The sequence below is a fragment of the Mobula hypostoma genome, chromosome 5, assembly GCF_963921235.1.
Source record: "Mobula hypostoma chromosome 5, sMobHyp1.1, whole genome shotgun sequence".
In the NCBI taxonomy this organism is placed as follows: Eukaryota; Metazoa; Chordata; class Chondrichthyes; order Myliobatiformes; family Myliobatidae; genus Mobula; species Mobula hypostoma.
In genome coordinates this window covers 180,727,335-180,743,038 of record NC_086101.1, presented here as the reverse complement: position 1 = coordinate 180,743,038, position 15,704 = coordinate 180,727,335, and the positions used below count along the sequence as shown (strand labels likewise).

The 15,704-nt window shown below is 42.3% G+C and overlaps 1 protein-coding gene across 2 annotated transcripts in view; it reads right to left on the bottom strand.

Annotated features, from left to right (window-relative positions):
• glra3 (glycine receptor, alpha 3) overlaps positions 1 to 15,704 on the bottom strand; it is a 257,459-nt gene that overhangs the window by 33,254 nt on the left and 208,501 nt on the right. For both annotated transcript variants that reach the window (XM_063049478.1, XM_063049479.1), the window contains exon 7: positions 5,971 to 6,185. In XM_063049478.1, coding sequence (XP_062905548.1) covers positions 5,971 to 6,185 — 215 coding nt within the window. The remainder of the gene's footprint in view (positions 1 to 5,970; positions 6,186 to 15,704) is intronic.

The following is a 15,704-nucleotide window of genomic DNA, read 5'->3' as shown; positions in this document are numbered from 1 at the left end:
CTTCTGTATTGACAAGTGGCTTCTGCAGCTACCCTTCAGAACATCAGCTGGAACCCCTGTTCATTCCCAGAATAATTTTAAGGAGCAGGACCCTCATCAATGCCTCTGGAAGCCATGTTGTTAGGAAAAGCTCCCTTAACCTCCCAAGAGCATGAGCGTTGCTGAAGAACTTATGTACCTGCAATTGGAGCAGCTGATCACCAATGCATCAAATGCCCACTGCTTCCAGGAAATGGTGCTGCCAGGTAGAGATGAAGGACTTTTTATTTGGTAAACTCTCCTGGCTCCTCATTCTGACACCACAGCCTGACTCAGCTTTTCTGTTCTCCTCCACACACAGGAGGCTCTGGTGGATCCTAGTGCCACAGGCAACTTTCTGGACTGGACTATTTGTGTGCAAGCTTAGATTCCATACCAAGCGTCCCTCATTCCCCCACTACATGACGGTCGCTGACAGACATTCCTTGGGGTCTGGCATGGTTAGAGCATGCGCATACACCATGCACATGAGATTCGGAAAGCACTACGAGACATCCAATTTCTCCTATTCAGTTTACCCAACACTCCTCTTATTTTGAGTTACCCTGACTCTCCAGTCATGATCCTTACTTCACCTGGTCATCCAGTTCACTGCTGAGTTGGGGACCCACCTGCCTGCAACCTCAGATGACTACACTCTGTAGATCCATGGAGATGGAGGAAACCATTGACCTTACCAAACTCTCACAGGAATGCCATGACCTAGCAACTGCCTTCAATAAAAGGGAGACCAGCACCCTGCTGCCTCACAGACCACAGAACTGCGAAATTGATTTTCTCTTGGGCACCAACCCTCCATGAGGTCATTTGAGGTCTCTTCTCCTGAGACCCAAGCCACGAATGATTACATAACCGTAACACAATAGTATGGCTTCATTCAACCATCCCAGGACCCAGCCAGAGCAGTATTCTTTGTTAAAAAGAAGTGTACTGAACAAAATTGCTATTACGAACCACTTCCCTCTTCTGTTGGAATCATTCCACAGGACCAGATCTTCACCAAACTTGATCTACGGATTGTGCACAAACTGGCTCCATATCCACCAGGGGGATGAGAAGAAGACACACTCAGAACACCCTATGGCCACCAGTGATGCCTTTTGGACTTTCCAACAGTCTAGCCTTTTACCAAGCCTTCATAAATGAGATCCTCTGAGACCTGATACACAGATATATATATTGATCCACTTTGACAACATCCTCATCATCTCTAAGGACCCTCAAGGCCATATCTGTCACTTCTATTCAAATCTTCAGTGTTTCCTCGAAACTCAACTGTACTACCAGTTAGAGAATGTCAGTTCCACACCCCTGTGATTTCCTTTCTGAGTTATGTCCTTTCATCCAAAGCCTAACCACAGATTCAGGGAAAGTGCACACCATAGTTGAATTGCCTGACCACACTCCCTTAGAGGGCTACAGCATTTCTTGGGCTTCCAACTTCTACTGCTGTTTCATAAGAAACTACAGCCAAATCATTGCTTCCTTCAGCTCCCTCACCAATTCACGTACCTCACATATAACCTAGCCTGCTGCCATGCATCACGGTTTAGAGGATCTCAAGAGACGCTTTATCACTGCTCTCATTCTCCATCATCCAAACACCTCCAGACATTTTGTGTTTGAGGTGTACACATCTGATGTTGGCACCATGGCATTCCTCTCTCAATGAGGATTGGAGGGGAAGACACACCTTTATGCTTTCACACACATGTCCAACTCTACACAGCGCCATTATGGAGTAGGAGACGGGGAGCTACTTGCCTTTAAGTAGGCCTTGGAGGAATGAAAACATTGGCTGATAGGAAATACTGAGCCCTTATTGATCTGGACTGACAGTCAGAAACTTATATCCATGCAACAGACCTGCCAACTCAACCTACATCAGGATTGCTGGGTCTTCCTCTTTGAACAACTCAACTTCACCATCTCATACTGGCCCTGTTCCAAGAACACTAAGGCACAGCAGTTTGACCCAGCTGAAATGGCGATCAACCCTCAGCCCATCCTCGCAGATCCTCATCCTAATCATCTGGAACCATGAAAACCAGATTTGCCAGGCCCTACAGCATGAATCTTCTCTGGCCGACACCTCTGACAGCAGCATTTATATGCCAGTTACCATGCGCCGTGAGGAACTCCAGTGGACCCATTCCTCATCCCTCACTGGCCATCCAGGTGCACAATGGACCCTGATTTTCTGTGACACCTGTTTGGATGTCCCACCGTGACCACAGATGTACATCAGTTCATCACTGTTTGTCCTCAACGTGCTCATCCTCCAGCTGGTGACCCTCTGAAGTCCCTACCGGTTCCTTGTCGCCTGTTGTCCCACATTGTCATGGATGCTATCATGGGTTTGCCACCTTCCAGTGGGCCATGGTGATCATGACAGTGGTGGACCGGTTCTCCCAGCCGGCCCACTTCAATGCCCTCCCCAAACTTCCATCAGTCGCTGAGACGCAGACTCATGTTGGTTCTCCCACATGAAGTTCACCTTCACGGCTTCCTTTGGGACATTGTGTCAGATCAGGACCCACGATTCATCTCCCCTTCTGGTGAGCCTTCTGCTCCTTCCTCCACTGCTCAGTGAGTTTGTCCTCTAGCTATCATCCGCAGATCAATGGTCAGTCAGAAGAGGCTAACCAGTAAGTGAGGAAGCTTCTGCAATGCTTTGCTGCCTCTAACCCTTCCACATGGAAGAAGTGTCTGCTTGAGGCCAAGCTGTCCTACAATCTACACACCTCCTCTGCCATAGCGATGTCACCCTTGGAAGTGCTTCATCGCTACCAATCTCTGTTGTTTCCCACAGAGGAGCCAATGGTGGAGGTCCCATCTGTCAGGGCCCTGGTTGTCCGCTGCCAGAGTGCCTGGAAGAGGGCACAGAGTCCATCCTAGTTCCCAGCTGTGCCTACATTGGCTAGCCCAACTGTCATCAGCGCCCAGCCAGACTACTCCAGCCTGGGAACCGGCTCAAGATGTCCACCTGAGAACTATCTCTGCGCATTGACCCCTGCAAGTTCTCACCCTGGTTTATTGGCCCCTTCAAGATTACGCTTCGCATACCTCTAGCTACTTACCATCCATGCAAATATACACCTTGGATCCATCGCTCATCAAAGAACTCCCCCAGCCAATTCAGATCATCCTGGGCTCTTGGGGCCTGGCCATGGGTAGTGGGGTGGTGGAGGTCCTGTCAGGCATCCACAGCAGGCACCCCCCCGCCCCCAGCCTCCACTCAACTAATAGGAGTAACCTGCCTCTTGTTTCTAACTCATCACCTGCAGCCTATTTAAACCCAACTTTAATCGCCAGTCCCTGTACACTCATTGAATCAGCTGGACTCAAACAGTTGCCTGTAGCCTTCCATTACCTTGTGCCTGTTGTGCTTAGTATCTGTTCTGTCTTGTTTTGTGAACCCTCGTGGATTGTTAATCTGCAGTCTACTATTATCACTCATTGCTTAGTCACCTCTGCTGCTCTGCTTTTGGGTCAATCCTCCTCTACATTTCTTGACACTTGTGCTTTTATGTTTAATCAAACTATTCTCTCCTATACAACCCATAATGCATCATATTTTCTTACATCCATGTGCTCTTAAATGTCCCTATTGTATCAACTTCCAGCATCACTCCGGACAGTGTTTTTCAGGTATACACCACTCTTTTTGTAAAATAATGTACATCTGACATCTCCCCTAAACTATCCTCCACTCACTTTGAACTAATGGCCTTGAATGGAGCAATTGAAATAGCAGTCTCCATTGTATTAGTTGTGAACTATATCCCCAAATAATCCTTGAATTTCTTCCAGAATGGTAGGACAAGATCATTACAATATATTGAATGCTTTGAATAAGTCATTCTACACAGATCAAAATTTGAGTGAGTACAACCTTACTTTTCCTTTCTAGGTATCATTCTATATATCTATCTATCTCTGAGTCAGTATATACTTCCTAAGGACTGGTGCTGGGAACTGATAATTGTACACAGCAGGCATGGGTTAAACAGGTTTTGTACAGTTCTGTACAGCACTTACCTCCATGCATTCTTGCAAGAGACCGCTGTTCCATTGTCTATTTGATTAGCTTCAATAATATCTAAAGCAGTCAAGTAATCTATACATAAACCTTAAGTCTTTTTAAACCTCCGTTAATGTTCACTTCTTCATAGTATAGTATAGTATATAGTATGGTCATACTTAATTGATCCCGGGAGAAATTGGTTTTCGTTACAGTTGCACCATAATTAATTAGATAGTAATAAAACCATAAATAATTAAATAGTAATATGTAAATTATGCCAGGAAATAAGTCCAGAACCAGCCTATTGGCTCAGGGTGTTTGACCCTCCAAAGGAGGAGTTGTAAAGTTTGATGGCCACAGGCAGGAATGACTTCCTATGACGCTCTGTGTTGCATCTCGGTGGGATGAGTCTCTGGCTGAATGTACTCCTGTGCCCACCCAGTACATTATGTAGTGGATGGGAGACATTGTCCAAGATGGCATGCAACTTATGTTCATGATTTTAACGGTAGTGTTGTTCTCACATAAACTATTAATCCATGTAAAATAATGGCAAAAGGTTTATCTAATGAATGTTGCAAGGGCTTCTGTTGAATATGGAATGATACAACTGGTGTTTGACCCAGAGGCACAGAACATCCAAAGAATCCAATTATCTATGGAACTGCCTAATGCTGAATTCAAAAAGAGGCATATATATATATGACTCTATTTGTATATGCACATATAATGTGTGTGTATGTACATGCAGTATACGTAAAAAGTCTTAGGCACATATATACAGCTAGGATGCCCAAGGATTTTGCACAGTATTGTAGTAATTTTAAGTATTGCATTGTACTGCTACCTTCATCCCTGCTAGTGTCCCCTTCCAATCATCTTTGGCCTGCTCCTCTCGCATGACTCTGTACTTCCCTTTCCTCCACTGTAAAACTGATACATCTGTTTTTGGTTTCTCCCTCTCAAACTGCAGGTGAATTTTATTATAGCATTGGATTGGTCAAAGAACACTGAGGCTGTCTACAAGAAGGGTCAGAGCCGTCTCTATTTCCTGAGGAGATCGAGGTCCTTTAACATCTGCCGGACGATGCTGAGGATGTTCTATGAGTCTGTGGTGGCCAGTGCGATCATGTTTGCTGTTGGGTGCTGGGGCAGCAGGCTGAGGGTAGCAGACACCAACAGAATCAACAAACTCATTTGTAAGGCCAGTGATGTTGTGGGGATGGAACTGGACTCTCTCACGGTGGTGTCTGAAAAGAGGATGCTGTCTAAGTTACATGCCATTTTGGACAATGTCTCCCATCCACTACATAATGTACTGGGTGGGCACAGGAGTACATTCAGCCAGAGACTCATTCCATCGAGATGCAACACTGAGCATCATAGGAAGTCATTCCTGCCTGTGGCTATCAAACTTTACAACTCCTCCCTTGGAGGGTCGGACACCCTGAGCCAATAGGCTGGTCCTGGACTTATTTCCATCTGGCATAATTTACATATTATTATTTAATTATTTATGGTTTTATATTGCTATATTTATACTCTATTCTTGGTTGGTGCAACTGTAACGAAACCCAATTTCCCTCAGGATCAATAAAGTATGTCTATCTATCTATCTATCTATCTATGATCATTGCATCCTAAGGGCTCCTTTGTCTTAAACTCTCTAATCAAATCTGGTTCTTGACATAAAACCCATTTCAGAATTGTCTTTTCCCCAATCACAAGCTCCCCTTCCCGAGGACTACAAGTCCAGCCTGAATCTGCATCACACTTTATACCTATATAGAATATTTTTGTTCAGTGGGGTACAAAAGTGACCAGGTGGTTAAGTGCTTAATAGTTAACTGTTTTAATTTTGAAGATGACATTAGTTAATTCTATGAAAAAAAATGGCCTCCTACCTTTGGGAGAGAAGCTCGAGATCCAGAGCTTTGTGTGGTCATTGTGAGAACTGTGGTAATACCCAAGGCTACTCTTGCAGGGGCTGCGTCCATATTTATCCAAAAGGACACCCAGGAAAGAATGACGATCAGAAGACTGGGAATGTACATCTGAATGAGATAATAACCCATCTGTCTCTCAAGATGGAATCGCACTTCAATACATGTGAATTTTCCTGCAAGAGTTTAAATAGAGACATAAGAAAGATAGATGTATATTAGACCCAATGCATGTGAACTTTCGAATGACATGTCATAGTACAAATGTCAATTTCTTTTGAAGCATTTTTGTGCAATTTTACGCAGGGGTAATCAGGCAGTCTTCAAGGATGCACATTCAGCCCATTGTTTTACTCTGTCTACACTCATGGCTGCGTGGCTAGGCACAGCTCAAATATTATCTATAGATGACATCACTGTTGTGGGTAAAATCTAAATTAACATTGATGTCTCTAACTTCCGGTAATTTTTCCCCTTTCCCTTTTCTCTCTTTTTCCATTTCCCATTCTGGTCCCCTCTTAACCCTTCTCTTCTCCTATCCTGCCTATAATTTCCTTCCAGTGCCCCTTATCCTTCCCTTTCACCCAAGTTCCACTCTCCTCTCCTATTAGATTCCTTCTTCATCAGCCTTTTCCACGTCTCCCCTCCCAGTTTCTTAATTCACCCTTCCCCCACCCACCCATCTTCTCCCCCACCTAGACTCACCTATCACCTTCCATCTTGTACTCCTTTCCTTCCCTCCATCTTCTTATTCTGGATTTTTCCTCTTTCCTTCCCAGTCCTGATGGCCTTGGCCTGAAATGTCAACTGTTTGTTCTTTCCATAGATGCCACCTGGCCTGCTAAGTTCCTCCAGCATTTTGTGTATATTACTATAGATTTTCAGCATCTGCAGAATCTCTTGTGTTGTGTTAGATGGAGGAAGGATGTTCTCAAAGGTAGGGAGTTCAGGATCAGAAATCCTAGTGTAAGGGTCAGGGATCTGGCAAGTCGGAAGGAGATGAGGTGACATTTTGTTAGCAAAGAGAAAGATGAAGGTATGGAATTATATGCCATAAAAAGCAGTTGAAGCCAACCTATTACACATATTCAAAAATAATTAGATATGATACTTAGGGATGGAGGGATCAAGGGAAATATTGGGAAAGAAGAAAGGTGGTGTTGAATTTGGATGATTAGACATGGTCAATTTGAAAGTAGTATGGTGGGGTTGAGATACATCTCTACCAAAGGAGTGTAAGGTGCTCCTTCCCTCTGCTAGACCACAGGTCATCTTGGGCAAGGTGTTGCACTTGCTTAACCCCCTGATCAGCATTATATGAAGCCATGAGAGCAGGTGGTGGATGGTCGTATGAACAGCTGGCTGCTCCTGGTTATGCACACAATCTCTGAAGAGTATTGATAATAGCAGAGGTCACCTGTCTTGTAATGGCAAACCACTTCTGTAGAAATATTTGCCATGAACAATCGTGGCCATGAATGTGCATGTCAATTCGACACAGCACATAATGATGATGATGATAAGAGGGGGAGAGGGATGGAGAGAATGGAACGAATGGATTTGGTCAAGCAGCCAAAGACAGTCCAGGTATTGTAATTGTTTTCAGTGCCTTCTACAGGAGGAAGTGATCTGTCCGGAAGAGTGTAAGGAGAAGATGATGAATACTGGCAGTGGAGCGAGAGAAACTGCTGCACATAATGAATGAACTTGTTGAAAGTAGAAGAGACTGAAAAGGATGAAAGATTACCTTGTACGTGGAAACATTGAAGCAAACAGTGAAATGCATTGTTTGCTTCAAAGACCAACACACAGGTCTGATATACGCTGGAGGCAGGCTACAAGTGTCGCCATGCTTCTGGCATCAACGTAGCATGCCTTTTGCTGACCCTAACCCATAAGCCTTCAGAATGTAGGAGGAAACTGGAGCACTCGAAGGAAACCCATGTGGTTATGTGAAGAATATATGAACTTTTTATGGACAACTGCAAGAAGTGATCCCCAATCTTACAGCTGGCACTGTAATACCATTACACTAACTACTCCTGTTTTGACTTTCTACATTTCCATGCTCCTATACTATTGGACCTTGTGCAGAGGAATCCATGCACCAATCAATCTAACAATTTGAAACCATTAAGATGTCGGAGATGAGTATAATTCTTCATCGCTAATACAAAAAAAAGTGAGGGATAAATGTTTAAATCAATGCTACCAGTAATATTTTGTTAGTCATTTTTCTAGATATGTTGCAAATAGTAAGATCAATAATTATTGTAATCCACGTAGTGAAGGCACTTCAACAATGCTTTTGGGTAGGGACTTCCAGGTTCAGATCTAATGACAATAAATTTCCAAGTCAGGGTTCTAGTGACTTGGAGGAGAACATGCATTAAAGACCTATTTTCTAACTGCTCTTCAAATATCAATCGTATTGGTAAAACTTTCAGCAACACTCCAGCAGGTCAGGCTGCATGTAAGAAGGGAAAGTCGAAGTTTTGGGCTGACACCCTTCATCAGAATACAGCTGCCTGATCTGCTGATTTCCTCCAGCATTTTTGTGTGTTACTCTGGATTTCCAGCGTCTCTCCTGTCCCTGGTGAAAGCTTTGTTAAGGTGTACACTATTTAACACAATTGGAACTAAACTCATTTGTAGCAGGACTATTTGCCTAGATTGCTGAATTAGTGTTCCAGAGGGGTATCTCTACAATCCAGTATTGAAAGCCATGGTCAATAAGCTTTGTACAGCATGAGCCAGAGTCACCCAGGAAAAGAGGAAACAGATGGAACTGGAGAATCAGAAAAATCATCTCATTATTTGTTGCCACATTATCTGTCCAAAGGAAGCCATAAAATTAGGAGATGTAGACTGACTGAGAAATAGAAACCTCATTGTCAGCTTTTTTTGAGATGGTGACAATGTATATTTTAACAAGCTATTTAAACAATCCACAAAAATATTGTTGTGCCATAGAGACCTGCTACACTGGTGGTTAAAATGAAATGTGAAATGCTGATTTATTGGTAACAGCCTCATACATTATTCAGAAATTCCCAGTACACAGGTTATTGCTGGCTTTTGCTACTTGTAATGGAATACACTTGAAATTATTCTGCGTAAATTTGTGCTCCTAAGGACTTAACAGAGAAAATGTTTAGTGATTTAAAAGTTGTGTATCCATAAATTTGATACAAACCAAGTGTGGGTGCAGTAAAAGGCTTCCCCAGATAATCTAACATGCAGACAAAAGTACTTTAAACTACAAATTGCAGTTTTCTCAAGCTCTGTCTTCAGTACTGAAACACAACCACACAGTTACAAACACTCCAAGGACCTACTCTCAACTCCTTAACTTCTTTTGGAAATGGAGGGTCAACTGTAGGCCATTCAGTCCTTCAGGTTATTCAGCCTATCAACAATCTTCCTAAATAAAGATATATCTAGAACATATGATACAGAACAGCTACTTCCATTCAACTATTTGTTTCTTGAACCAACCAGCACAGCCCTAATCACAATAGTTTAGGAACATTTGGACAAGTTTGCACTGACATAGATACCTTTGTTCTAATTGTGTTCTTTCTTGCAAAAATTATGATTAATTTATATTTCAAACATAGAATATAAAAACAGCACAGCACGGGATCAGGCCCTTAAGCCAACAATGTTGTACTGAATAAATTAAACTAGTCATTAAATGCCTAACCAAACTAAGCCCTCCTGCTACGCAGTGTTCATATCCCTTCATTCCCTGCACTTTCATGTTCCTATCCAAGAGCCTCTTAAAAGCCCTTACTGTATTTGGCTCTAGCACATCTGGCAGCACATTTAGAGTGCTATAGTGGTCAGGCTTTGGATCTTGTAGCACAGTTAGAGTTAGGCAGGTATGAGGTGATGGGAAAACTGAGTCATCGCTGAAAGAAGTTCATAGTTGGGAGCTTAATATCCAAGGATACACAATGTTATAAAAGGACAGGCAGGTAGGCAGAGGGGGTGGGGTGTGTCTTGGTAAAAAATGAAATCAAGTCCTTAGAAAGAGGTGACATAGGATCCAAAGATGCAGAAACCTTGTGGGTAGAGCTAAGAAACTGCAAGACTAAAAAGACCCCAATAGGAGTTATTTCCATGCCTCCAAACACTATCCAGGATGTGGGCTACAAATTACAATGGGATGTAGACCAAGCATGTCAAAAGGGCAATGGTAAAATCATCATGGCGGATTTCAATACGCAGGTAGACTGGGAAAATCAGGTTGGTGCTGGATCCCAAGAAATGGAATTTGTAGAATGCTTACATGATGGCTTTTTTTTTAGAGCAGCTTGTGGTTAAGCCCACTGGGAAAAAGGCAATTCTGGAATGGGTTTTGTGTCAGGAACCAGATTTGATTAGGAAGTTTAAGGCAAAGGAACCCTTAGGATTCAATGATCATAATATGATAAAATTCACCCTGCAGTTTGAGACGGAGAAGCTAAAGACAGATGTATCAGGTTTACAGTGAGTAAAGGGAATTACAGAGGCATGAGAGAGGATCAGGCCTACGTTGATTGGAAGGGGACACTAGCAGGGATGATGGCAGAACAGCAGTGGTTTGAGTATCTGGGAGCAATTTGGAAGGCGCAGGATAGATACACCCCAAAGATGAAGAAGTATTCTAAAGGGAGAATGAGGCAACCATGGATGACAAAGGGTCAAAGAGAAGATAAAAATAAAAAGATGGCATATAATACAGCAAAAAATAGTGGGAAGTTAGAGGATTGGGAAGCTTTTAACAACTAACAGAAGGCTACTAAAAAAACCATAAAGAGGGGAGAGATGAAACATAAAGGTAAGCTAGCCAATAACATAAAAGAAGATACCAGAAGATTTTTTCAGATATATAAAGAGTAAAAGAGAGGTGAGAGGAGATATAGGATTGTTAGAAAATTACACTACAGAAACAGTAAGAAGAGACAGAGAAATGGCAGATGAACGTAATATGTATTTTGCATCTGTCTTCACTGTGAAAGACAGCAGTATGCTATAAATTCGAGAGTGTCAGTGAGCAGAAGTGAGTGTAGTTAGTATTAATAAGGAGAGGATGTTTAGGAAGCTGAACGGTCTGAAGTTAGATATTTAATCTGGACCAGATGGACTACACCTAGGGTTCTGAAAAAGATTGCTGAAGAGATTGTGAAGGCATTTGTAATGATCTTTCAGGAATCACTAGATTCTGGAATGCTTTCAGAGTACTGGAAAGTTGAAAATGTCACTCCACTTTCAAGAAGGGGGAAAGGCTGAAGAGAGGAAACTATCGGCCTTTTAGCTCGACTTTAGTGGTTGGGAAGATGTTGGAGTCCATTATTAAGGATGATATTTTGGGATATTTGGAGGCACACGATAAAATAGGCTAAAGTCAGTATGATTTCCTTAAGGGGAAATCTTGCCGAACAAATGTGTTGGAATTGTTTGAGGAAATAACAGGTAGGGTAGAGTGTCAGTGGATGTTGCTTACTTGGATTTTCAGAAGGTCTTTGACAAAGTGCTGCACATGAGGCTTAACAAGATACGAGCCCATGGAATTTCAGGAAAGGTACTAGCATTGATAGAAGATTTGCTGACTGGTGGGAGGCAAAGTGCAGATATAAAAGGGACCTTTTCTGGTTGGCTGCTGGTGACTAGTGGTGTTTCATAGGTGTTAGGACTGCTTCTTTTCATTTTATATGTCAGTGGTCTGAATGATGGAATTGATGGTTTTGTATTTGCAGACAATATGAAGATAGCAGAGGAGCAGGTAGTGTTGAGTAAGCAGGAAGTCTGCAGAAAGACTAAAACAGATTGGGAGAATGGCAAAACAACAGGCATATGGAATATAGTGTAGAGAAGTTTATGGCCATTCACTTTGGGGGAAAGAATAAAGGTGTGGGCTATATTTGAAATGCAGAGAAAATTCAAAAATCTGAGATGCAAAGGCACTTGGGAGTTCTTCTGCAGGATTCCCTGAGGGTGAACTTGAAGATTGAGTCAGTGGTAAGGAAGGCAAATGCAATGTTCCCATTCATTTTGAGAGGAGTAGACTATAAGAGCAAGAATGTAATGCTGAGGCTTTATAAAACATTGGTCAGACCACAGTTGGAGAATCGTGAGCAGCTTTGGGCCCCTTATCTAAGGAAAGGTGTTGGTATTGGAGAGGGTCGAGGAGGTTCATGAGAATGATTTTGGGAATAAAAGATTTAACACATGAGGAGCGTTTGATGGCTCTGACCCTGTACTTGCTGGGGTTTAGAAGAATAGCGGTGGGTGGATCTCACTAAAATCTTGAATATCAAAATGCCTAGATCGAGTGGATGTGGAGAGGAAGTTTCCTGTAGTGTGTCAATCTAGCACCAGAGGGCACAGCCTCAGAATAGAGGGATGTCCAGTTAGAAGAGAGGTGAGGAGGAATTTCTTTAGTCAGAGGGTGATGAATCTGTGGAATTCATTGCCACAGATGTCTGCGGAGGTCAAATCATTGAGTATATTTAAAGCGGAGGTTCTTAGGTTATTGATTAGTCAAGACGTCAAAGGTTACGGGCAGAAGGCAGGAGAATGGGGTTGAGAGGGACAATAAATCAGCTATGATGGAATGGTGGAGCAGACTTGATGGGCTGAATAGCCTAATTCTCTCCTACATCTTCTGATCCTAAGGTTATTTCCCAGGTACTCACCACTCCGTGTAAAAATACTTGCCTCACAGATCTCCTTTGAACTTTCTCCCTCTCACCTTAAATATGTCCATTCTTGTAGAGGTTGCTAAAATGATGCTATGTGCCTGTAATGCTGATGCAAGTTAGTTTTTCATTGCACCAATGCATATGACAATAAACTTGACTGAGGGGGCTGGAAATGTGAATATGTGATTTATAACGTCTTTTTTTTATTTGTTTATTGATTTTTGCGATTATATATTTAGTGACACAGTGCTCTCACTCCTTGAGCCATGTCGCCCCAGCAACCCTCGGCAAACCTGATTAATATTAACCTCATCGTGTAACAACTTACAATGACCGATTCACCTATCCGGTACATCTTTGGACAATGTGTGGAAACCGGAGCATGTGGGGAAAACACACTCTTCCCATGGAGTGGACGTACAGAGGCTCCTTATGGAACAGCGCTGGAATTGAACTCTGAACTCTGGAAAGCACCGGGCTGTAATAGCAACACACTAATTGCTATGCTATCATACCATCACTTTACTTGAAAACAAGCCGTCTGTCAGGAATTCTAACAACCTTCTCTAACTTATTCCTTTAGAAGAGGAAATCCTTCATAATAAATGTCTAATAGCTAGCACTAGAGATTCCATTATTAGCAGCAAATGCAGTCTGGGGAGCAAATACTCAACATGGGATTGAATATCAAACCATTTTCCTATCTCTATATTATATCATATTGCTTATTCATCTTAAACAGCTTAATTAGCAGAGCTTAAAGGATATTAAGACCATTGCTATCTTCCCTTGTTATTTAACTCCTTTCTAATTCCTTGCTCATAATTAATATTATTGCAAATCATGATACATTAATGTAAGAGCAGCAAGGTACTGTAGTGGTTAGTGCATCGCTTTACAGCACCAGTGATCACTGGTCGGGAATCAATTCCTGCTGCTTTCTGTAAGGAGTTTGTATGTGATCGTCTGGGTTTCCTTCAGGAGCTTCAGTTTCCTCTCACGTTCCAAGGGCCCGTAAGGTTAGGGTTAATGAGTTGTGGGCATGCTACGTTGGCACTGGATGCGTGGCAACACTTGCAGGCTGCCCAGCACAATCCATGCTGATTTGATTTGGCACAAACACTTTATGTTTCAATATACATGTGACAAATCAAGCCGATCTAATCAAAATCTATCACACCATCAAGATTCAAGAACATCTACGGTACCTTGAAAAGGTATTCGGCCCCCGACCCTCTGTTCACATAAATGAGAATTACAACCAGGGACTTAGATCAATTTAACTGAGAATTTTTACTTATGAATCGCATGCTCCTTTTTTCACAGTAGAGCCCAAAAACAAGTAAAATCATAAATCGGAAATTGTTATTATATTTGTGATACACTTACTGCTAAAAAAAATCATACCCTTATTCGTAAAGGCTTTGCAAAGAGTCACTTAGAAGTGTGACGGGGTCCTGAAGTACCCCTACGAACTGTGCTTTTGAAAAGAGAGAGAGAGAGTTATTTAACACCAACAGCTTGTTTGTAAAGGAGAGAGAGAGAGAGACGAAGACTAACTGTTGGACTGTCACTTTAAGGTACTGGAAGTAAACTTAGATTTCTACTGAGTTGGAGTTGGAGACAGCACCGAGCAGCTCGTAAGTTGCTATGGTGAGCGAAGGCGGTGTTATTTAATAGACACTCGATGTTATGATTTTCGGCAGGTTGTTGATACTTCCTTCAAGGACTTTTGCCTGCTTGCATTTCTTACACAGACAAAGGGAGGAGGAGTTATTTGAATGACAGTTGATGCTCAGTATGGGAAGATAAAATAGGAGGTCAGATGATACAGACCTCAGACACATGTTCTGGACACTGAATGAGCAGAAAAAGTGGGTTTTGGAGGATCGATCAGGTGGATTGATCCATCGCTCTTGCAGTGGAAAGAGGAAAAGGGTTGACTGGTGGGGAGTTATCCATGTGTCCACCCTTGCCTGGGGGGGGGGTAGCTCCACCACAGAAAACCGGTCCCCTTTGTTAAAGTCACAGTCGATGACTTTTGAAGGACTTCGAAGGACAACGGGAAGATTGATGGCGTCAGCTCACCTGAAGACTCAAATCTCTCCCTCTCTCTCTCCATCACTACTCAACTAAATACCACGAACTAAACTGAACTGAACTATACTCATCATCATAAGACTGTATCTTTTTACCCCTAGACATAAAGAAGCTTGGTTTTTCATGCATATATTTCCACACTAACTGATTTACTTACTTATATATACATAATCATTGCTAACCTGTTTGATTTATCTACATTTATATTACAGTATTGCATAGTTACTAATAAATATTATTTAGTTAATAGCAATACTGAACTCCAAAGTGTTTTCCATCTCTGCTGGTTCTTTATTCCCGTTACGGGGTTCGTGACAGAAGATACTGTAAAGATGTGGAAGAATATCTTGTGGTCATATGAGAGAAAAGTGGAACATTTTGGCCTCAACAACTAAGTGGTACGTGTGCCATAAATCTAACAAGGGGCATCAGCCAGATAACATCATCCCTACTGTAAAGTATGTGGATTTAGCATCATGCTATGAGGATGCTTTTCAGCAGCAGGGACTGGAAATCTGGTCAGGATTGATGGGAAGATGAACGCTTCTAAATACAGAAAGATCCTAGATAAAAACCTGCTAGCCTCTGCCAGAAAGCTTACATTGGGGAGGAAGTTCATTGCCAGAGGAACCATGGAGTGGCTTCAAATGAAGAAAATTGATGTCCCTGAGAGGCCCATTCAGAGTCCTGATCTTAAAACAATAAAACATCTGTAGCAAGACTTCAAGGCTGCTGTCCAATCTGGCACAGCTTGAGCAATTTTGCAAGGAGGAGTAAGCAAATCTTGTTGCATTAAGTTGTGCAATGGCTTATCCAAAAACACTACTAGCTGTAATAGATGCGAGAGGTATTTCAACAAAGTACTGAGCAAATGGTGATGAACACTTTTGAACTGCTGACTTCTCA